Source organism: Aedes albopictus, chromosome 1 (genome assembly GCF_035046485.1).
Source record: "Aedes albopictus strain Foshan chromosome 1, AalbF5, whole genome shotgun sequence".
Classification (NCBI taxonomy): Eukaryota; Metazoa; Arthropoda; class Insecta; order Diptera; family Culicidae; genus Aedes; species Aedes albopictus.
In genome coordinates this window covers 119,365,060-119,390,161 of record NC_085136.1, presented here as the reverse complement: position 1 = coordinate 119,390,161, position 25,102 = coordinate 119,365,060, and the positions used below count along the sequence as shown (strand labels likewise).

The 25,102-nt window shown below is 43.3% G+C and overlaps 2 protein-coding genes across 3 annotated transcripts in view; one reads left to right on the top strand and one right to left on the bottom strand.

The window, feature by feature from the left end:
• Positions 1 to 25,102, bottom strand: part of LOC109402227 (lachesin) — a 525,383-nt gene that overhangs the window by 132,874 nt on the left and 367,407 nt on the right. The window lies entirely within an intron of this gene.
• On the top strand, positions 6,092 to 8,343 carry LOC109402225 (scoloptoxin SSD14). The gene is made up of 4 exons (XM_019674864.3): positions 6,092 to 6,274; positions 6,341 to 7,165; positions 7,219 to 7,644; positions 7,703 to 8,343. The coding sequence occupies exons 1-4, from the start codon at positions 6,270 to 6,272 to the stop codon at positions 8,208 to 8,210; spliced, it is 1,764 nt and encodes a 587-aa protein (XP_019530409.2). The 5' UTR covers positions 6,092 to 6,269; the 3' UTR covers positions 8,211 to 8,343.

Below are 25,102 nucleotides of genomic sequence, written 5' to 3'. Positions count from 1 at the left end.
GGAATACTAGGATCCCTAACGGTTTTTTTTTGTACAAATTTTTCAAGCAATTCTTGGAGTATTTTTAAATAATCTCTTAAGTAAAATTTTCTAAAATAATTTCAGGAATACATTCCTGCAGAAATACTTCGAATTATTCCAGATGCAATTATTGGAGCAATCTCTAGTGGAATTCTGGAAGGCATATATGGAGAAATCCCTGTAGAAATCTCCGAATACCTGCAGAAATACCTTAAAGGATCTCTAGTGAAATTCCTGAAGGAAACCTCGAAAAAAGCATTGAAACAATTACTGGAGGAACCTCTAAATATATCCCAGGACAAATCCCCGAAAAAAAATGTCTAGTGGAATCCCTAGATGAATTCTTGATTGAATTTCTGGAAGAAGCCATGATGGAATCACTGATGCAAGCTATTGAAAAAAAATCTTGGAGGAACTGTTCGTACTCGTATAGCTTACGAAACTGTGAACCAAACTAAAACAGTCATTTTGATTACCCAAAACTACAATACCGATTTGCATATTCACATATCGGGCACCCATCCCGCTCAAAACTCATCTCAAGTCAGCCCCCCCCCCCCCCTAGGCCCCCTCCAGAAAGAAAAATTCTAGCTACGCTAGCTGCTTAATAGAGGTAGGATACAAGAGATAGCACACAACTTGTGCTGCTACCCTCATGTCGATACCATGTTACAGTAATGTAATGCAGCTGTTTCTGTTTGTCGCTCATTAATCAGAATATCCGGCAAAGCTCGTACCATTTTATCTCTGTCGATTACTTGAAATGGGTTTCCCGATTGTATTGAGACGTTCAAATAGTTCCACGCTGATTACAATTACAATTCGAACGCATTGAGGGAGCAAAGTCTACATATGTATGGTTGATCTCTTTCCTCTGCAAAACTCCTCCAAGATAAGAAATGGGGGTGTGCCGGGGTATTGTTGATTCACTCGAAATTGTAAAAAGGCTTCCACTGATTATCATGTTTTGTATGAATTATAATGTCTTCAATCGCAAACTCGGCTGTTCGAGTCCGTATGAAGTTGATCATCAATATTAACTTCTTTTCTCGATCAGCCTAGATAGCTGTGTAGTGTCGGTAGCGATTGTCTCAATTGGCTAAGAATAACACTACGGACCGCCTGTTCCGGTGGTAAGAATCCACCAACAGGTGACCCCTAATTCATGGTGTGATGCGGCTTTATGCTTACCGTGCCTAGGAATGAATGGCTAGGGGGGTCTAATAAAAACCTAACCGCTAACGGAGCCTGTGGATTACCAGGGCGCGCTCCACAGTATGTGGCCCTTACTGCGCTAACCGGAGCAATGGTGCAGTGGACGTTGTGTTTCTCCGAGACAATCAGCTGCCCTTCTTTAGTCTCACTTGAGGCTAAATAAGGGCGGGATTATGAAGATGTTGTTAATTAGTTTAAATTTTCACCTATATGGTTTCGCATTATGCGATTTACACAGTGTATTCTGTGTATCCTCGCCTTTGGCGTTTTCCAATCGATACCGATTTGGTTTTATTGTTGCTGTTCTTTGTTGTGCTGTTGTTGCGAAGAGTTTAATCTTACCTAGTTTGGGTAGTGGCTACGGTTAAGATAGCTCAGATCAATCTTCAGCATAAAAGAACAGCAACGACCAATCTTTGCAGACTTATGCTAAATGGTACAGCCCAAGTGGCCTTGGTACAAGAACCTTACTTTCGTAAGGGAAATTTCTATCTAGGAAACCTTGTGAACCCGGTGTTTGCCACTTTCAGTAAACATGAAATGACAAACTCGCGTGTCTTGCCTCGAGCCTGTGTGCTTGTCAACAACGCAATAGTTGCTACACTCATCTCTGAACTAACCACCAGAGATGTATGTGCTATCACAATTGATGTATCTGTTGGAAACCTCAACAGGAAATACGTCTATTGTTCTGTGTATTTACCGCATGATGAACCATCCCCTACGGATGCTTTCAAACAAGTCATCGCATACTGCACTTCAAAAGGCCTTCCGCTAATTGTTGGCAGTGATGCTAATGCTCACCATATCATCTGGGGCAGCTCAGACATTAACTTGAGAGGCTCCAGTTTGATGGAGTACTTAAGTAGTACAGATCTTGCATTACTTAACATAGGCAACCGCCCAACCTTCATGGTATCTGCTAGAGAGGAAGTGTTAGATATAACGCTTTGCTCTAGCAGAATTAGCCACGAGCTAACTAATTGGCATGTGTCAGATGAAGAATCTTTATCTGACCATCGTTACATCTTTTTTGAACATTTAAATATTACTTCGCAAACATTGCGTTCCTCGGTCAACAAACTGGGATCTTTATACTGATTTGGTTGCAGCCAAATTTCATGGATATTCACCATCCATTGACACTCCAAGTGATTTAGATGATGCCGTTGATACTACAACGGCCTTCATCATGGAAGCTTTTGAAGAAGCCTGCCCTCGGCGGTCTGTGAAGATCACAAGAGGAACCCCTTGGTGGAACTCTGATCTGGCGAAACTCAGGAAACAATGTAGAAAGAGTTGGAACAGACGACGTTCGGCTGGTTCGGAGGCTTTCAGGTCGGCTCGCAAGGCCTACAGGAAAGCTCTCCGGTCTGCTGAACGATCCGGCTGGAAAAACCTTTGTACAAATGTTTCCAGCTTGAGTGAAGTCAGTCGGTTAAACAAAATCCTTGCGAAATCTAAGGATTTCCGGGTGAACGAACTTCGTTTGCCAAATGGCGATCTGACTTCCTCTGATGAGGAAGTTCTGGAATGCTTATTCAGCACACACTTCCCTGGATGTGTGGATATTACATCTTCGGATGATCCTGATGTATTTTCTTGTAGTTATGATTCTTTGGCTTCGGCTCGGAGTATTGTAACTATTGAACCGATTGAGTGGGCTCTTAATAGCTTTGCTCCTTTCAAATCTCCTGGGGCAGATGGGATTTATCCTATTTTGCTTCAGAAGGGATTTGATTATTTCAAACATGTTTTGAAAAAACTACTTGTTTGCAGTTTTGCTACAGGGTATATTCCCAAATCCTGGCGGGATATTACTGTAAAGTTTATTCCGAAAGTGAGTCGTGCGTCGTATGAAGAAGCAAAGAGTTTCAGACCTATCAGTTTGACCTCTTTTCTTCTGAAATGCTTAGAACGCATTGTGGATCATCACATCCGTGATGTTCATCTGGCCAACGTGCCTCTTCATGTGAACCAACATGCCTACCAATCTGGTAAGTCCACTGTGACTCTTTTACACAAGGTTGTTTACGATATCGAGAAAGCATTCGCTCAAAAGCAATCTTGTTTGGGTGTTTTCTTAGATATCGAGGGTGCCTTTGACAACGTGCCTTTCGATGCCATATTGGAAGCCGCACGGAGTCATGGTATATCTCCAATGATTTCCAATTGGATTCATCAAATGCTCAAAAACCGATATCTCTTCTCGACATTGCGTCTAGCAGGGATTAGGAAATTGAGTGTTTGTGGATGCCCCCAAGGGGGAGTCTTATCACCGCTTTTGTGGAATCTCGTAGCAGATACGCTATTGAGGCAACTCAATAATAGCGGTTTTCCTACTTATGGTTTTGCCGACGACTACCTAACATTGTTAGTTGGTATGTGCATCAGCACCCTTTTCGACCTGATGCAAAACGCCCTTCAGGTAGTTGAGGGTTGGTGTCGCCAATATGGCCTTTCGGTTAATCCGAGTAAAACATCTATTGTTCTTTTCACGGAAAGGCGAAACCGTAATGGCGTTCGACCTTTGCGTCTCTTTGATTCTGAAATCGATGTGACTGAACAGGTAAAGTACGTTGGAGTCATTCTTGATTCCAAGCTTTCCTGGACACCTCACATTGAGTTCAGAATCAAGAAAGCTTGTATGGCCTTCGGGCAATGCCGGCGTACTTTTGGTACAACTTGGGGTCTAAAACCCAAGTATATCAAATGGATTTACACAACTGTGGTTCGGCCAATATTGGCTTATGGATGTCTTGTGTGGTGGCAAAAGGGTGAAGTGAGAACGGTCCAATCAAAATTAGGCCATCTCCAAAGGATGTGCTTAATGGCGATGTCTGGAGCGTTCTCTTCAACTCCTACGGCAGCGCTAGAAGTTCTCTTTGACGTTGCCCCACTACACATTCATCTCAAACAAGAAGCCCTTTCTTGCACTTAGCGGTTACGGGTACTCGGTCTACTAGAGGAAACTCCTGTGAACCGCACATCAACACACACCTCGTTGTTTCCACTTTTAGTGAATTGGGACAAAATTGTCCTTGCTCCAAGTGATCTTACAATTGCTTGTAATTTTCCATATAGGACATTTTCCACGAAATTCCCTTCCCGGGAAGAGTGGACATCTGGTTATCTGGAAAGAAGTATTTCAGACGGCATCGTATGTTACACTGATGGCTCCCTTCTCGAAGGTCGAGCAGGTGCTGGTGTTTATTCTCGTGAGCTAAGGCTGTATCAGTCTTACTCACTTGGTAGACACTGCACCGTTTTTCAGGCCGAAATCTTTGCTCTTATGTGCGGAGTGCAATCAGCACTTCAGCAGCACGTAATGGGCAAAGTAATATACTTCTGTTCAGATAGCCAGGCTGCTATTAAAGCACTTGCTTCGGCCAACTCCAGGTCGAAGATAGTTATCGCTTGTCGAACTCAAATCGAGGAGCTGAATTCAGCAAACGCTGTTCACCTTCTATGGGTACCTGGTCATTCTTCCATCGCTGGAAATGAATTGGCTGATGAGTTAGCTCGCTCTGGAGCATCACATGACTTCACTGGCCCTGAGCCAGCTATTCCGATATCGAAGTGTTGGATTAAGTTTCAGATTCACACCTGGGCTGTCACTCAACACAGACAATATTGGAATAGTTTGGAGTCATGTCGTCAAATCAAATTGTATAGTGCTGAGCCATCTCTACGGGTGGCGAAGTATCTAACTAATCTGTCTAAGCAGAATTGCAGCATGCTGGTCAAAGCATTGACTGGCCACTGCCGACTCAGCTATCGCATGGCGAATATTCAGCAAGCTGATTCATTTGCCTGTGATAGCTGTGAATCCGATTATGGAACTTCGTATCATTTGATATGTAACTGTCCAGTTTTCGCGCAACTGCGTTTCCGAGTATTCGGTAAACACTTATTAAGTGAAACTGACTTCAGAAACCTGAATCTTCAGGATATTCTGTTGTTCTTAACCCGCTGTGGTAAAGAGCTATAGGCTCTCTTTCGCTTTATGCGTTATTACAGTGCCCTTTTCAGGGCGCTGTTTGAACCCATTGTGGTACGCTTGTGCGTTAGTACCCTCTTCCAGGGTATTTTTCCTATTTCCCTACCTGTCCCTATCCCCATCCAAATCCTTTTTCCTTCCTCTTCCCTCAGGTAGATGATGAAATAGGCTGCTATTTTGGCGATGGCACAAATGTCCCAAATGGAGGATAACGTGCCTCTGGAGCCGGCCTTCTGATACCTGATACCCCTAAAATGCAAAGTCCTTTGTGGACGACCCCTAAGTAACGTAAAATGCAATTAGTATGACTGCTGCCTAATCTCTGAAGGATACAAGAGATAGTACACTACTTGTGCTTCTACCTTCATGTCGATACCATGTTACGGTAATGTTATGCAGCTGTTTCTGTTTGTCGCTCATTAATCAGAATATTCGACAAGGCTCGCACCATTTTATCTCTGTCGATTACTTGAAATGGGTTTCCCGATTGTATTGAGACGTTCAAATAGTTCCACGCTGATTACAATTACAATTCGAACGCATTGAGGGAGCAAAGTCAACATACGGTTGATCTCCTCTGCAAAACTCCTCCGAGATAAGAAATGGGGGTGTGCCGGGGTATTGTTGATTCACTCGAAATTGTGAAAAGGCTTCCACTGATTATCATGTTTTGTATGAATTATAATGTCTTCAATCGCAAACCAGCTCCTTCCTTCTATACTGGATTTCCTATCCCTTTAGGTCAGTTATGCGATTATACAATCAAACCGCAAGCAGTGCGCATTTTAGCGCACTCAAATTTGTACAGTACCGACAATACCCGCCTCTTTCATATCTCGCCAGATCAATGTTCACAGCTGCTGAGTTCAGTAGCTGGTGAAGTACCACGCTAACTAGTCGTATTTGCCTGTTTAATTATACAACCCCCCGCGAGCCCGGCTGGACTCGTATCTGCTATTAAAATTGTAGAGTGCGAGTAGCTGCGAATAGTGCTTCAACTGTTTGCTCATATACTTCAGGGACCACTTATACAATGCTGTAAATTAAAATTTTCTCTCGTGATTTACCAGTACTTTGATTGATGTTCGTTGATGATCATTTTAGGTTGAAAATCAGTCGTAAGAAGCTGATCCTGCTGATGGTGGGTACCATCGTGGGGGTAACCGTGTTTACACTGGCCGCTGTCTATGTGCTGCACGAGGAAGAGGTGGAGGACGTTCTGGACATCGATGACGATGAAGATGAAGGCGGAAGTAAACGGGTTGGAGCGGTTGCTTCCAATGCATACGAGTGCGCTGAGATTGGGGCGGATATTCTGCGGGCGAACGGCTCGGCAGCTGATGCCGCTATCGCGATGATGATCTGCGAGGAGATAGCCTGCCCGGAGAGTGCAGGGATTGGTGGCGGATTTCTGCTCACGCTGTATGAGCGTGAAACTGGGAAGGTGCTGGTGATGGATGCTCGAGAGATTGCCGCACGGGCTTCTAGGGAAGATATGTTTGTAAATTTCAAGAATGGGACAGCTCACGGGGCGTTGGCTATAGCGACACCTGGTGCGCTGAAGGGCTACTGGGTGCTACATGAGAAGTTCGGAAAACTACCTTGGAGGAAATTGATCGAGCCGTCGATAGAGCTTTGCTACAGAGGACACATTGTGAATCCGTACATGGAAGATGCCATGCTGGACATTCGTAAGGAGATATTGGAAACACCATCCTTGCGTGAGATTTTTGTAAATCCGGAAACGGGGGATGTGTGGAGAGACGGCGACCGTATTTATAGACCCGACTTTGCAGAAACTCTCAAAGTGATAGCTGACGAGGGATCAAATGCGTTGTACTCTCGAAACGGATCACTTCTACCAAAACTTATGCAGGACTTGAAGGAATTCGGGAGCATTCTAACGGAAGAAGACTTCTACAGATATGAGTAAGTATATTATCGCATAAGTCTTCCGAATACAAATCATCCACTCGTTACAGACCCCGATGGTTTACTCCCGTATCGACCAAGGTGCGAGGAGACAACACCGTCTACAGTGCCGCACTTCCGGGTGGAGGCACCATCCTGGTGCACATGCTGAACGTCCTCAATGGATACCCAAATCTGAATCCAAACGATCCGGTAACGTGGCAACGGGTCGTGGAAACGTTCAAGCACGCCTACGGAGTTCGTACCCGCTTGGGCGATCCCTCGTTCGTCCCGGGAATCGAAGAGCTGCTCCGCAACCTTACCGACCAAGGCTACGCTGACAACATCCGGGATAAAATCAAGGACGACCGAACGTTCTACGACTACGACTACTACGGAGCAGATTTCTCGCCATCGGAAGACCACGGGACGGCTCACGTTTCGGTGTTGGCGCCAAATGGCGATGCCATAGCCGTCACCAGTACGATCAACGATTAGTAAGTTTCCAAATAACTTCCCCATCCGCCGTTCCCTACAACCTCTCTCTAATTCCAGCTTTGGTGCCCAACTGCGATCCCCACGCACGGGGATCATCCTCAACGGAGAGATGGACGATTTTTCCGTCCCCGGAGTTATCAACATCTTCGGAGTCCCCGCATCACCGGCAAATTTCATTGCTCCAGGAAAGCGTCCCCTTTCGTCCATGTCCCCCACCATTGTGGTGGACGGTAAAGGAAACGTCCGGCTGATCGCAGGAGGTGCTGGAGGAACGAGAATCACCACGGCAACGCTCCAAATTATTCTACGCAAAATGTTCTTCGGACAGAGTTTGGAGTCGGCGATGGATGGCTTCAGAATACACCACCAGCTGGCGCCGATGGAGGTGGAATACGAGGATGACGTAGACGAGACAGTACTGGAACAGCTGCGGGCGCGAGGACACTCACTGAAAAAGGTTAAACGAGTCGCTACCATGACGGCGGTGGCTAGGGAGGACGACAGCCGGGTGACGGCTGCTTTCGATCCAAGGAGGCCGGGCAGTGTTGCGATAGTTGAGCTGTAGGAGGGGGTGCTGATTGATAACAGCAGCGTTAATGTGATATTTGTTTTATCTCAGAATGTAGGGTAATTAAGGTAGGATGATAATAAAGTGCCACCGATAGATTAAACGGAAGAATTAGAGCGGTATGTATTATCTTTTGTTTTTTTTTTCGTTTTTTGAGGGGCTTCTGCATCCAATGCGCCGAAATTGTGTGACATGATAATCATTTGATATCAGTCTTATAGCTGTTTTTATGGCGTTCAGTTCGCACACAAAATTCCATCAGCTGTTTTTTGTGACCGATGGGAAACCGTACTTCTAATCAATGGGTGTAACAGCGAAATGTAAATCTTATCACAGGAAGCAGATAAGCTTTCCATTGCGTTTTTTTTTTTACTATAGGGATTAAGAGGGGTACTGAGAAAATGCGTAGTAGGGCATATTGCATTGGTAGCGGTGAAGCGCCGCTAGCAAAACAAAACAAACTGCTTCTGGGCATTTGAGATGAGGCCGAGGAGGTTTCCATGAAATTCGCAGAGAGCCCAAAAACAAAGGATTCCGAAGGAGCTTCAGGGGCGATTCAAGAGGTTGTTTCAGGGGATTTTAGGAGCTTTTTAAGGGCGTTCCGCCAGGTTTCGTTAATGTTTTAGTGGGATTACGGGGATTTTAATAGTATCAAGGGAGTTTCAGGGAAATTTCAAGGGGTTTTAAGGGCGATTCAGAAGAGTCTCAGGAGCCTTCAAAGAGCATTACAAGGGGTTTCATGGGCGTTTGGAGGCTCTTCAAGAAGTTTCAGAAACGTTTTAAGGGCCGTTTCAATGAGATTACGGAGATCTCAGGGGTGTTTCGAAAAATTTCAGGTCAGGGCCATATCACGACGTTTTAGGAACATACATAACGCACCTGAGACCATCCGAACCCCCCAAAATGCCTCCGCAATGCCCCGCAACCCGATTTAGTACTATAACACCTTAGGACCCCATATAACGCACCTGGAACCTTTCCAAACCCCCAAAAACGCCTGAGTAACGCCTCTGAAACTAGCTGAAAATTCTCTGATGCTATCTGAAATACCTCCGAAATTCTCCTAAACCCCCTTGAACCCCATGTAACGCACCTTAAACCCTCCGCGACCACCGAAAACGCCTCCGTAACGCCGCTGAAATTTCCCCGAAAATACTCTGAAATTTTCTGGAATGCCTCCGAGATCCTCCTAAAACCCTCCTATGTTCTTCTTCTTCTTTATGGCTCTACGTCCCCACTGGGACTTGACATGCCTCGCTTCAACTTAGCGTTCTTTGAGCATTTCCACAGTTATTAATTGAAGGGCCTTCTTTGCCTGCCATTGCATGAATTTGTATATTGTGAGGCAAGTACAATGATACACTATGCTCAGGGAGTCGAGAAAATTTTCCCGACCCGGATGGGAATCGAACCCGCCGTCTCCGGATTGGCGATCCTTAGCCTTAACCACTATGCTGACTGGAGACCCCTTGTAACGTACCTGAGACCCTCCTAAACTTCCGAAAACGCCTGCATAACGCCTCGGATATCTGCCGAATATGCTCTGAAACGTCCTGAATGACCTCTGAAATCCTCCTCAAACCCTCTCGGATATCATGTAACGCTCCTGAGACCCTCAGATACCCCAGAAAACATTCCATAACGCCTCTGAAAACCGACGAAAATGCTCTGAAAATTTCTGGAATGCCTTCAAAACCCCTCTAAAACTTTCGCGGGTCACATGTAACGCTCCTGAGACCCTCCTAAACCTACGAAAACGCAATGCCTCTGAAACCCACTGATAATCCCCAGAAACTCTAATATCCACGGAAAATGATCTGAAACTTCCTGAAATGCCCTCAAAATCTCACTAAAGTCTCCTCGGACCCCATGTAACGCACCTCAGACCCTTCGAAAAGGCCTGTGTAACGCCTTTGAAACCCGCCGAAAATGCTCTGAAACTCAAGTCAAGTCAAGTGTCATTTCAAACTCCGATCGTCTTGATTTGTGTTACAATCATGGTGCCCATATGCTGTATTCAAGGCATACAACATGCATACATCGAATCTAGTGTGCTATGATAGTATGTAACATAAGCCATGGATTCGTAATCTGTACAGTGCTCAACAATCTGTGTAATACAGATTAATCTGTATACTTCATTACACCATCAAAGCTAGCCATGAAATTGCTTGACACTTCTTAGGTCATTTTGTCATGTCACACACATGCGCGAGAAAGACGGATCATATATTCTACATTTTCGATCTTGTTACCGTCCTTTTCAGGCTCCTTTCAAATCATTACAACGATAGAGGTAAAAAAGTACTACATATACAGTTCACTGCATGAAAACCCTAGGGAGCCTTTAAAACGCCTCTTAGACTTCCAAGTAGCTTCCTGGAATTGCTTTGGATCCCCTGAAACCCCCTGAGTCACGTAGAACCGATTGAGGCCCCTTGAGACGCCATTCAATCCCCTTAAACGCTCCTGAGACTTCCTGGTGCTTTTGAAAGGTCTTTGAATTCCTTTGAAACGCCCCTGAGACCCGCTGAAACTCCTCTGGAGCCCTGAAGACCCATTGGATCTCACATTAGACCCACTGAAGCACCCCTAAGACCCCATGAAGCAAACCTGATACCCACTGGAACCTCCTACGGCCGCCTGAGAGGATCCTGAATAAAAAGACAACTACACCGTCTTGGACCTTGCGGCCTCTACAGACTGAACACTACAAACATTTGACAACGGACAACACATATTACACCCAGTGGCCCAGTGGAGAATTTTCCGTTTGACGAAAAGTTTTTCCCGACTGGAGCGGGAATGGAACCCACACTCCGAGGCTTACGAGATACTTAAACGACTGACGCCGCTAACCGCTCGACCACGGAAGCCCATATAACGCCCCAGAGACCTCCTAGACCACCTAAAACTCCCTGGGACTCCCTCGAAACGCCCTTAAGAACTCCTGGTGCCCCACTGAAACCCCTAGGGCTGAAACGCTCCGGCAACCTCTTATTGCTCTCCTCTATAAACGACCCCAGGTTGCCGTTGCCATAGTTACCGTTATCATTACATTTACTTGAGCACAGTATTGGTTCTGATTAGATTTTTATCTTTTTGTGCAAGGCATTAAATTTTAATGCAAGGCATAAAAAGGTGCATAAATTGAAAGTGCATAAAAATAAACTTCATAAAAAAGGTTTTAGTTCAGCAAATTTCCCTACTCTTACGCTGGAGAGCTTATACTCTCCCAAATTTTATGCCGCCGTCTATCACCGATTGCAAGAGAGTTCGTGGGGCAATATCAGGCTGGATTCATGGGTGAACGCGCTACAACGGACCAGATGTTCGCCATCCGCCAGGTGTTGCAGAAATGCCACGAATACAACGTGCCCACACATCACTTGTTCATCGATTTCAAATCGGCGTATGATACAATCGATCGAGAACAGCTATGGCAGATTATGCACGAATACGGATTCCCGGATAAACTGATACGATTGATCAAGGCGACGATGGATCGAGTGATGTGCGTAGTTCGAGTATCAGGGACACTCTCGAGTCCCTTCGAATCTCGCAGAGGGTTACGGCAAGGTGATGGTCTTTCGTGCTTGCTGTTCAACATTGCTTTGGAGGGTGTAATAAGAAGAGCGGGGATAAACACGAGTGGGACGATTTTCACGAAGTCCGTTCAGCTGCTTGGTTTCGCCGATGATATTGATATTATTGCTCGTAAACTTGAGACGATGGCGGAAACGTACATCCGACTAAAGAGTGAAGCCAGGCGAATCGGACTAGTCATTAATGTGTCGAAGACAAAGTACATGATGGCAAAGGGCTCCAGGGAGGAATCACCGCGCCCGCCACCCCGAATTCATATCGACGGTGATGAAATCGAGGCGGTTGAAGAATTCGTGTACTTGGGCTCACTGGTGACCGACGACAACGACACCAGCAGAGAAATTCAGAGGCGCATTGTGGCAGGAAATCGTGCCTACTTTGGACTCCGCAGAACTCTACGATCGAATAAAGTTCGCCGTAACACGAAGTTAACCATCTACAAAACGTTGATTAGACCGGTCGTCCTCTATGGGCACGAAACATGGACCCTACGTGCAGAGGACCAACGCGCCCTTGGAGTTTTCGAACGGAAGGTGATGCGTACCATCTACGGCGGAGTGCAGATGGAAGACGGGACTTGGAGAAGGCGAAAGAACCACGAGCTGCATCAGCTGCTGGGAGAACCAACCATCGTCCATACCGCGAAAATCGGGAGGCTACGGTGGGCGGGTCACGTCATCAGGATGTCGGATAGCAACCCGACTAAAATGGTTCTCGAGAGTCATCCGACCGGTACAAGAAGACGTGGAGCGCAGCGAGCTAGGTGGGTCGACCAAGTGGAGGACGATCTGCGGACCCTACGCAGAGTGCGGAACTGGAGACAAACAGCCATGGACCGAGTGGAATGGAGGCGGCTACTATGTACAGCAGAGGCCACCCCGGCCTTAGCCTGACCGGTAAGTAAGTACGCTGGAGAGCTTACTCGACAGTTTCAGTAACCGACAAGATAGCAAGGTCGATCTCCTCTCTCGAAAGGCGAACTGGGAACTCATTGCTCAAGCTAACTCAACAGCTGCTAAGCAAGCACACTTTTATCACACTGGCAAACGAGGGGCTCACTTCCTACTACTGGGCCAGTGGTCATATCGTCGGGATTGCTTTGCTGTCCACGCGCCAAAACTGAACGCAAGCGTCGCCAATCTTTCGTACAAAACATACAGTTTGGTACGAAAGTCCTGTGCACCAGAGACGATAACGACTCCGAAGTGCGAAAGCTTTCCGATCGAAATGGTTGGGAATACTAAAGGCACGACAAGTCATTGGATCAACCATGGTTGCATGCATGCAGTGCTATGATTCGTGGATTGCCCCTGGTGGATCTAGCAGATGTTCGTCAACGGCTAAAGAACAAACAAAACCTCGACCTTGTGGCTGTGCACACCACCCGGCGAAAGGAAGACCAACCAATCTCCGGGAGATCAAGGAGATTGGTCATATCATCGTTCGGTGGGATTCCTATCGCAACAAACGGGTCCAACGTAACGCAGTGCACCAACTGCCTGTACCACTGGCAATGGTACGAGAACCTGTCACCTAATAAGCAGGTGCAACAACTGTCGCGCCAACCTCAACACAAAGAAGTGTCCATCGAAGGACGTCCAAGCAAAATTGTGCGCACAGTTACCCGAAGCGCCTTGAATACCTGTAGATTCGGCAATCATCCTGCACCAGGAACCGGGCTAGAAGAGGGCACGCAAGGCCTCACCTGCATCTGCACTGAATATGACAAATTTTCCCGCGCTTCCAAACAACTCGGTAACCGGCGATTCATGGGACGACGAAAAGTAAATCACCCTGCCTAAGACAACCGAGCGGCGTATCGAAACCCACATTAGAGCCGGAGTGCATACTAGCGCTCCGGCCCCTCACCCGAGGAAGCAATCGAAAATCTCTACAGTTCAGTCGAAATGTGGTCCTTTCTCACCGTGTTCCACAGTGCATGTGTGGACAGCAATGGCACGACGAAGCTCTTCATAGAGTACCTACGAAAGCTCACAACCAATCGGTCCAACTCTATGGCGGCCGGTGATCTCATTGCCCGCAACAGATTCTGGCTGAACCAGAGGAGCAACAGGGAGACTGGAGACTGCACAGCACACTGACGCTCTTAGCCGACGATAGCAACCCGATCAGAAAGACATAACAAAAACACAACATAATTATATCAACGGTTGATATCTATATCAAGGTTTGTTATATTTAGATATATTTGTTGGAATCGGTACGAAAACTAGTTTGTATTATTTCAAGGTTCTAACAATGTCAGTTACAATAAATGAATATGTGATTTGATTTACATCAACATTATAACAAACTCAGTAATAATTTTTAAAATGCAATGTGTAACTAATCAATATTTTTCGGTAGTGTTTAGTGCGTAAATTAACCGTTGTATGGCGCCATTGTGTTTAGAAAATACACAATTGTTGATATCCTTTATTATATGAACTAACAAAAAAGGTCATGTCTTCATCAAATTTATACAGAAAGCTTAACAAAGTCAGGTGAAAAATGAGGTAAGCAACTCCATCATTACGTGATGATATTGGGTAATTTTAAATGTTTCTTATCATGATTCAGATCACCTGCACAGTTCGAATGCTCAGCAAAGTTGTTCATGATTCTTGAAATTCTCGAATGGTGTAAAATTTTATGAACAATTTCACTACTACGAGCTATTTGATATGTTAAATCTCATTATTCTGCTGTCCTAGGAAGTTCAGATCATCACTCATCAGCGAAGTTGTCGAGAAGTCCTTGGTTTTCAAGTGGAAAATGTTATATGTGATTGAACCGCGGCGTTTACATTTGCTTACAGGGTTTTGTACATGTCTTACAGGTTGAATGTTTATGATGGATTGCTACGGAGTATTTTCAGAAAACATTTCTAGAGATATTAAAAGTATTTCTCATGTAGGTCTTCTAGGGAGCTCACTAGAAGTTCTTCCAGAGATCTCTCCGAGAGTTTTCTCAACGATTCCTACGTGAATTCTTACTGACGATTCTTCAGTCAAATATTCAAATATTTCTCCAAAAGTTCTTGAAGAGATTTCCCCTAGAGTTTCTCCAGAAATTGTGGTTGAAGAATTCTTCAACAACTTCTCCAAGGATTTCTTAAGAAAGGCTTCCGATGATTCCTACGAAAAATTACTCTAAAGATTCCTACGGTAATTCCTCCAAGGAATTCCTCTAGAGATTTTTTCCAATAATTTTCAAAGGATTCCTCCTGGAATTTCTGCAAAAAAAAAACAATAAGAAATTCCTCCACGTATTCTTCCGGATAATCCTCTAAGGAATTCTTCAACAATTCCTCCATGACTATTTCCATGACCTCCTCTTTGAATTCTTTAAAGAACTTTGCCCCAAAGATTGGTTGAAAGATTATTTCATATACATGTTGGGATCTCAAGTAAACCACTCTTATGAACCATCATCTCTGATCATAGAACACGAAAATACATTCCAATTTACCAATTATATTTCCCTGACCAGATCACGTCGCCTTTGATCTTTCGGAGCTCTCAACTTAAACTACTAATATGAATTCAATTGTACAGTATACATATCATTCGTGGTAGGGATTTTTCGCAAGGTTTAACTTAAGTTTAAAATCCAACATACATTTCGTCCCTTGAGAATTTCTTCAGAGAATCCAAAAGGGAGATTCTTTAAGACATTTTTAGCAAATTACTTCAGCCTATGGGCATTAGTATGGGACAAACATCAAATTCTCGCTCCAGTTGACTTTTTTGATTCCATTTAGGTCCCATATGAAGTGTACAAAATTTCAGCGCAATCGGTGAAACTATAATTTAGCGCAAGCGGTTCAAAGTTTTCATATGATTTACTATGGGAAAAGTTACACTTTCAGATAAAAAATCCCAGATGTCGCCCCTTGTCTCCTTAATTCAAATCGTTCAATGCTTCTTGTAGAAAAATCATTTATGAAACTTTCCTTCGAAGTCCGCAAAACAATCGGATGCTTGTGGAAAAAGTTATTGATTTATTACCGATTAGTCATCCAACGAACGGCTTTTTGTTTTGTTTTATCAGCAGCACTGTAACTGCTGCCTTGGCTGCTGCTGTTTCTGGGGGTGATGATGCCTCCCACCACCCCATGCAACAACGGCAGCAGCAGTGCTGCTGATAAAACAAAACAAAAAGTCGTTCGTTGGATCACTAATCGGTAATAAATCAATAATTTTTTCCACAAGCATCGAATCGTTTTGTGGTCTTCGAAGAAAAGTTTCATAAATGATTTTTCTACAAGAAGCGTTGATCGATTTGAATTAAGAAGGCAAAGGGCGTCCTCTGGGATTTTTTGTTTGAAAGTGTAACTTTTCCCATAGTAAATCCTATGCAAACTTTGAACCGCTTGCGCTAAATTATAGTTTCTCCGATTGCGCTGAAATTTTGTACAGTTCATATGGGACCTAAATGGGATCTACAAAGTCGACTGGAGCGAGGATTTATTTTTCCCATACAAGCGTGTCCCATACTAATGGGCATATATGCATCACAAATTCCTCAAAGGATTCTCTGTCAGGGAAAATCTATCAGAAATTCTGAAGGGTCTCAGTCATTAATTAAGTTCTAATTTTAAAGTTGAACTTTTCAATCCAATTCCAATTTCTTCGAAATTTCTTGAGTGCGATTTTGGAGGCAAAGTGAAAAAGACGCTTCTTTTCATTCGGGCCGGTCGCGTCGTCGTCGTCGTCGCCGATTTGATTGTGCTTATCTTCGTACGGGGCGGTTTAGTGTGATTTGCCTCCAAAGTGAAGAGGCCGCTTTTTTTTCATTCGGACCGGCCGCGTCGTCGTCGTCGTCATTTTGAATGTACACATCGTCGTACCCTTGTATAGTTGTAACGGTTCAGTGTGATTTCGGAGAAGAGGCCAGTTAGTGGAAGATGCTGCAGCACATACGCACTGGACACTTCGAAGGATGTTTATTGGTGAGCTCGTTCCATTTTATCATAATAACTACTGCTAAAGGATGTATAAAATTCTGCTCTGGTTTTTGTGTATTTATCTAACAAATATTGAAAAGTTCGTCACGTCATGTGTCGGCGCTAGTTTCCAATGCACATTCAGTTAATAATAAATATCTTTGCATTTTTTGCATTTACACAAAAATTTGAATGGTTCGTCATCTTACTAATACTAAAAATAAAACTTCACTCTAAAAATTGATTACCCAAAAATGAGTTAATTTTTACACTACTTAATTATTACCCAATATATTACTGAAGTTCTTCCTGACAAAGAAGATGTTTTTAAAAAGGGTTCACAAACAAGACTGACTTTATTTCTCTGTCTGAATTTAATGAAACCTACCTAACGCTCCATTATTCCTGTGTCAGCAAATTCCACGATCAGGTGGTAGTCGAAGTCCAAGTCTTCGATGTGCCCTGTCAGCTGGTTAGGTGCAAACGGTCCGTCACCGTCCGTCGTCGGCGGTGGCGCAAGTCGCACGAGTGCTTACGTCAGCACGCCCGTGTAGGTGATGGTCCCGGTCTCAGCTTGCAGGTTACATGTGGCGTCGGCGTCCGAGGGGATTTTTCTTTAACTGCTCCCCCCTCAAGATTGGATCGTCCCGATACAATTTCGCAACGATCCGCGTTTCCTGTGTCGTTGTCTAAGCTGGTGCCGTTTGGCTTCGTCTTCCTCGTGTATAAAGAATAGAGGCCGATGCAAATTCCTAAAATGATACAAATGGAGGATAACCCCAAACTTGTGGTTGTTTGGAGGAAATGCCGGTTTTTGATAATGTGTAGTTCCTCTCTGTTCTCCAGGTGTAACTTCCTCAGCTCCTTGAGGTCCAAGATAGGCTCGAAGTCTGCCTGTTCGATTTTAACTCCGTCCATCGGAATTACAGTCGGTAAGGTTGATGCATACTTGGTAGTGGAGAAATTTTTCCCATCTATGGAGATGCTGCAGTTCGAGAAAAATATCAGAAATGTTCCGAACAGTTTTCTGTCGTTTTGTAAGCAGTCGGATATCAACGTGACTGATGCGTTTTTAACAACAATGTGGTGGTCCGTTAATCGTGTTGCTTGGGTAATGTTTCTGAATTTAGTAAAGGTACATCTTCCTGGGAGTCCCCTGATGATTTTCGAAAAACACCCATCGTCGGAGACGTCCTCTAGCTGGTCCTCCTCACACATGGTGTTTTCTCCAGGCTTGATAATCCTCCTCGAAATCAAAAGAGTTTTGCAACATGCTCTAGAGCGGTGTTTTGCTTTTGCCTCGTCGCGAGGGAGCGAACGAACCCCAACCAGAGAGGCAATAAAAACTGAGCGAGGAAGAGTGGAACGAAAAAAGAGTCGATGATTATTTCGGGTTTTTGAGTGCGATTTTCGCCTCGAGAGTCTTTCTTTGTATGGGAGTGGAACTCGCGAGAGCTTTTTGAGTGTGAGTGGACGTGAGAAACACAACAAGAAATTATGAGTGTTGGACGAACTCCTCGCTGCGCGGCAAGCTCGCGCTCGGTGCTGTTGAGGATTTGCGTTGTGATTTCTGAGTTTTATTTTCACTCCTCAGAAAATCGCCAAAATCGCTTCCTCATTTTCTCGCGAGGGAGTTTCTGTCAAGCCTGGTTTTCTCCAATGGTTTTGCAACTGTCTTTGATAAAGTACGTTAAGTTGCCATGGATTACCGCATGATGCCAGGGTAATTTAACAGTTCGACCGCCGATTGGAAGTGGTTCCAATATTAAATTGTTGAAATAGAGAGGTGAGATTTGTGGTACGCCAATTATGAAGTAGAGTATTGGACCTTTGAAGAGCGCGCGGATATCCAAGTAATCGTAGACCTGATCGGGATTCAAAATGGTTATGTTCTGTTCCTCTAATCTGTCTAAAATAAACCGGATTTCTTCTGACTCTAGAAAATTCTTTGAAATAACATGAATTTTTGCTAACTGAATAACTTCAAAAATGGAATCTAAATGTTTTTGCAGAATATCTAAATGGAAGGAGATTTTAAATGCCTGTCTGATAGTCGTAAAATTTTGGTTAATCAGTCTATTAATAATCAACGTCTGTCTAGCTGCTATTATTTGTTGTTTTATGATTTTCTGCTCTTTGTTTACGGAGTCAATGATTTTGTTTATTCGGTTCTCTAGGAGTCGATTTAGTTTTACTTGAATGTTATTTTGTCTAACTAGATCCTGGTTCTTTTCTCTCAAATCCTTGATGTCGTCATTAATCTGTTTCAAATCGTTTTCATCTAAATTGCCTGTTATTATTTTAATCGCTGATCCTAAAAAGTTAAATGCTCCTCTTTTATGACGAAAGTGTTGTGCTGGAATTAACCTCCTATACGATCTTTTGACTTCTTCCAGCTTTGTTTTCAAAAGGGATGTAAGATCCTGGTAATCGATAAAAATTTTGAGTCCATCGACGGCGAGTTCGATGTTATCCAAAAGGGGTTTGTATTTGGTCAAGTCGATCACATGATATATGCGATGCTGTCCAATTTTGATAAGCGTGTTTCCGGATTGTAATGTCAGTAGTCCAGGGTTCCTCGTCAAGTCGTATAGTTGTATTGTCTGTGCTACTGTCGTGGCAATTGTCAGGCATGTCAGGGTTGTCAGGCGAATCCACATTCTGAAACATGTGTAAAGAAAATAATTTTGTTGTGGATTCAGGTTCTCCGAATATTGTCTTTATGTAACTCCCGGCCATAATGGTCTGTAAAGGTTCTACCCTTCACAGATAAAAATAATGAGATTTACACGTCATGTAAACTTCATTTTAGTCATGTAAATCTAATGTTATGATGGTTTACATGATATATCATGTAAATTTGTGTTATATGTCATGTAAACACTCAGAGTCATGCTGAATTACATGACATATCATGGAAGTTTACACGATATTTTGTGACTTTTACATGATATGTCATGTAAACTTCTGTGATATCCCACGCTCCAATCATGTGCATTATATGTAACAGAAATTTACACTCTTTTTTCGATCTGTGTTGTCTTCGACCACTGTGACTGGAAGGTATCTCTCGCGGCCCTTGTTCCTGACACCCTGTACTTTGTTGTACACGGTGCCCTCCACGGGTAGAACGGGTGGCTCTTCTCTGGCCCTGTTGTGGTACTTCAAATTTTTATTTTTGGTCGCTTCCGAACGACTTACAACTTCTTGAAAGAATTAGTTTCTATTTTCAATAATTTTGTCTATGTCCAAAGACATTTCGTCCTCATCCCTTCTCGCATACATGATCTCTCTCGGTTTTAATTTTACAGCGGAATGCACGGTATTATTGTACGTTGTGCATGCAATTCTAAAAAGTTCTTTATCGTTGAGATCGGGGTACGTCGGCTTAAGACATCGATAAATTTCACCCAAAGTAGAGTGAAACCTTTCGACAGTTCCATTGCTAACGCTATGGTTTGGTGGGGTGAAATGTATTTGGACGTTCAGGTTTTCCAAAAGCGTTCTTATTTCAATCGAGCGTATGGCTGGCTCATTATCAGAGACGATTAAATTTGGAGTACCAATCAAGGTGAAATATTTTGTTAACCCGTTCCTTACATCGTTGATGTTTCGTGACTTGATTGGAATGACCGTCCCGAACCGTGAAAATTTGTCTATGAAAGAGAGAAATATGTTAGGTTTCTTTATAAAAATATCTACGTGTACTATTTCTAGAGGCTTTTTTGGATTAGGAGTTTTTCCAAGTTTGATCTTGTACGGGTGTCTTTCGTACTTACTTGAGTTGCAGACCCGACAGAGCCTTACATACTGTTGTATTTTACTTTTCATAGCTGGGAAGAAGTAACGAATTGCAATCTTTCTATTATTCTCCCATATACCACGGTGTCCATTCGAATGTGTTTGTTCGATAACCAAATTTTGTTCTTCTGGAGTTTTTAGGTCAATTAGGAGTTTTTGAGATATACAAACCTTAAATGGTTTGCCACGACTGAAATAGTTTTTGTAAACTATTTGAAGTGAATTTATAACGCTTTCCGGACAAAATATGCAATTGGACCTCTTAACATCCATGTAGTTTTTGAACATTTTAATCAGATTGGGTACTCCGAAATTGATTTTTGTGATCGAACGTCTGAACATTCTAGGAAATACTTCCTCATAAGTTTCTCCCTCGTCTGCCCCTATTTGTAAAACAATTTGATTACTAAATTTATTCAGTGGGTGTTCTGTGCAAGGTATAAAGGCAGAATCATCCGTGTCAGCAGAATGTACCGTTTCGTCGTTTTCAGAAGAGTCATCTTCCGTGTCAGACGAAGAAGGTGCATCACTAGCGTCGTTGACGTTCATCTCCGTTTCTCGTACTCTTGACAGACCATCTGCCACGACATTTTGCCTACCTGGCCTATATTGTATTTCGAAGTCGAACTCTTCTAAATATAATCGCCAGTGAATGAGTCTGCTGTTGGTATCTTTTAGATTTAAACCATGTGTTAATGGTTTATGGTCAGTGTACAGCGTGAATTTCCGTCCGTAAAGGTACGGTCTAAAGTATTTGCACGCCCACACGATTGCCAACAACTCCTTCTCAATAGCGGAATAATTTTCTTCCGACTTATTGAGGGTTCGTGACGCGAAGGCAATTGGCTTGTCGCTGCCAATTTTGCCTTGTGACAGTACGGCACCTACGGCGTAATTTGATGCGTCTGTCGTTAAAACAAACGGTTTATCAAATTCCGGGTATTGGAGAATGTCACTCGATGTGAGAATGTTTCTCCATCGTTCAAATGCTTCGACGAACTCTTTATTATGAATGATTTTCTCACCCTTCCGTAGAGCTTGTGTTAAGGGTTTGGCTATTTTCGCAAAGTCTTTGATGAATTTGCGATAGTAACCAAGGATTCCGAGAAAGCCTCTCAATTGCTTTTCGTCAGTGGGAATGGGCCATTTCCGGATAGTTTCGATCTTATCTGGATTTGGTTGCACTCCGTCTCGGGTTACTATATGGCCGAGAAAAGCAACTTCCTTCTTAAGGAATTCGCTTTTATCGAGCTGAATTTTCATGTTATATTTTCGTAAAGTTTCAAAGATTTTCCTCAAATTATCGAGGTGTTCCTTTAAACTTGTAGAGAATACGATGATGTCATCCATATAGACTAGGCATCTGACACCAATGTGTTCTCTTAGAACATTATCCATGACGCGTTGGAACGTCGATGGAGCGTTTTTGAGGCCAAAAGGCATCCTCAGAAATTCGTAATGACCGTTTTCTACATTGAAAGCGGTTTTTGCGATATCGCGGCTGTCGACCTCTATTTGGTGGAAGCCTGATGCCAAGTCTAGGGTTGTAAAATACATACAACGTCCTAGCTTGTCAAGAATGTCCGTTATATTGGGAATGGGATAACGATCGTCAATCGTTTTCTCATTCAATTTACGGTAGTCAATGACTAACCGCCATTTCTTCTGTCCCGTTGCATCTAAATTTTTTGGGACAATCCACACAGGGGATGTCCATGGACTATTTGAAGGCCTTATTATGCCTTGGTCAAGCATTTTTGAAATCTGTCGTTGTACTTCTTCTCTATGAGAGAAGGGGTAGCGGTAAGATTTCACATGGATGGGGACATCGTCCTTAGTGTTGATTCTATGCTTGACAGCATTAGTGAATGTCAATTGTTGACCTTCCACATGGAAAATGTGTTCATAGTCAGCTATTAACTTCAAAAGATTGGTTTTTTCCTCACGATTGAGATGATCTATTCTGAGTTGGTCAAAAACTCGTGTTGTGGGATCCCTAAAATTTTCTACAGGTACTGGTTCATCTGTAGTAAAATTATTTATCTCTACTGTCAATGGATCCCTAATCACTACTTTTGCCTGCTCGTCGGAAACATTAGTTACCGTAACGAAAACACGGTTTTCAGTACAGCTGTATAAGCCTGCATGAATATTTATCTGAGGAGATAATGGAATGTCATTTTCGAAATAAAATTCTCCTTCAGTAACATCGGTAGGCAAGCTAATAACTTTAGTTTCATGACAGTTTAACCGGATAGTAGTAGAATTTGGGTATTTTCTATACATCTGGATGGTTCCATTTGGAAATTTCAACAAGTTATCAGCCGTTAAAATATCGGCTTTCGAAGAACGTAAAGTATTATAGCCGATGAGACCGTCAAAAAACTCATGAAAATCAAATACTAGGAACTCTTGTTTACTCGAGCCATGTATTTGATAGAAAGGATTGAATTCTACGAATTTGGTAGCGATATGGTCACCGTTAACATTTTTTATTTTTACTGGATGCGTGTCTCTACATCTATCCCAGTTGACGTGCTTAGGACTTATGTAGTTCCGATTTGCACCAGTATCTATTAAAAACTTTAATGGACCTTTGTTGGTATGGATTTTTACGTAGGGCAAGAAATTATTTACTTTTTCATCTTTGATTGCTCCGCAAGATGAAAATTTAGCTCATCTGGAGTATCTGACTGAGGGTCTGCCCTATTATGAGCATGCAAATTTGATCCTGCTTCATGCTGCATTTCTCCCGACACTTGATGGGGGTCATCGTATGCCCACGCAGGAGCATTATTCATATCTCCGTAGTTGTTGTTTGTAAAATATTCATTTTGTAAATAATAATCATCAGGCCAGTAAGCTTCGCTTGCTTCGTAGCCATCTGCGATTTCTTCCATCTGGAAGTTGGGCATGTGCATACGTTCTGACTGTGCTCTTCTAAACTGGGAAGGGCCTGGTCGGTTGTGGAAGTTCTGGTATGGCTTCTGCAGCTGAGACTGTTGTGGTGGTGGAGGTATTCTCGAGAAAGGGACCGTGTGGGGTTTTTGATTTTGGAATTTATTGAAGGTGGGCCTCGAGTACATCCCGGGTTTGTTGAAAAAACCAGGAGGTCGCATCTGATAAGATGTATGGTTTGGTGGTGTGTTTGGTGTGTTTGGTGGTTTAGAAGACGTGCTTATGTTTGTTACATTGCTTGGCAACGCTCTAGCTGAACGTTGCAAATATGCTATATTGTCCTCAACAAGACAACGTCTGAGAGCATCTTTCAATGACGTTGGATTTTGGGACCTGATGTTTGATCCCAATGCGGGCGGTAACAGCCCGGCGAGGAAAACTTTCAGTCCTTGCTCTTGGTAGACTTTTCTTTTCGAATTTCTTATGATTGTATCGCTCTCATTAATCATTAATTGATTTACAAGAAGTGATACGATGTGCGTGATCCGTTCATAAAATTCTTGAACTGATCCCGTTTGTTTTGTGTGGAACAAGTCCATTGTGAGCGACACCTCGTCCCTCTTGTCGCTGTAATGGGTTATGAGATTATTTTTAATCTCATCCCACTCAATATCAGTACCGTACATTTCTAACACGGTATCTGCTTCTCCCACAATTTTCGCCCGTATGGATTGCATCCACACGTCAAAAGTAGGGGATTTTTTTACCTTCTCCATCAAAGGCATGATACGATCAACGGCTTTGATGAATTGGTTCAACTTTAAGGGGTTACCATCGAATGTGGTAAGATCCCTCAAACTAGAAGGGGTCTGTAGACTCCTTAGAGCTTCTTCCTCAGCCGAATAATTTCTGTGAGCGATGTTGCCATTGCTAGCGGTGTCGTCAGATAAATTCGCACTGAGACGGCTCAATTGTGCAGAGATGCGGGCCATCTCTCGCTCAAGTGCGGCGATCGTCTCATCACGGTCCACCCTTTGAATGGGCTCAGTCGTGGTGGAACGAGAAAAGGGTCCCTCGCTTTGGCGAGCAAGCCGTTCCTCGATGTCCCGAGAAGAATCTGTTTTCTCATTGGCGAGAATAAATTGCTCCTCCTCAATGTTCGGCATTCTGCTACGTGTGTTCATATTCCTCTTTCTACCTTTCTTCTCACTGAAAAATCCTCACTAAACGGTTTAGTGTAAGTACGTAATTAACCACAATTTCACTTCTCTTAATTGCTATTATTGATAAGATTTTCACTTTCGCAAAAATGTTTGTCACTAGGCTTTTCACTAAATTTACTGTAAAAATTTCACTCAAAATTTTAATTGCTATAATAAGATTTTCAATATTTCTTCGCATTCAAATCACTTACCTTACTATTTTTTTTTTGATGATGATTTGGGTTGATTCCCCGTTCACTTCATAAGGTCCGTTCACTTCACAAGATCCGAAGGAGTTTTCCGAATCGAGCTGCAACTTGGCGATATCCGTTCGCCAAGGGAAACTTTTCCGAACTCGGTCACTAAAACTCGCGGATCCTACCGAAACTGCGCCACTGAAGTTCTTCCTGACAAAGAAGATGTTTTTAAAAAGG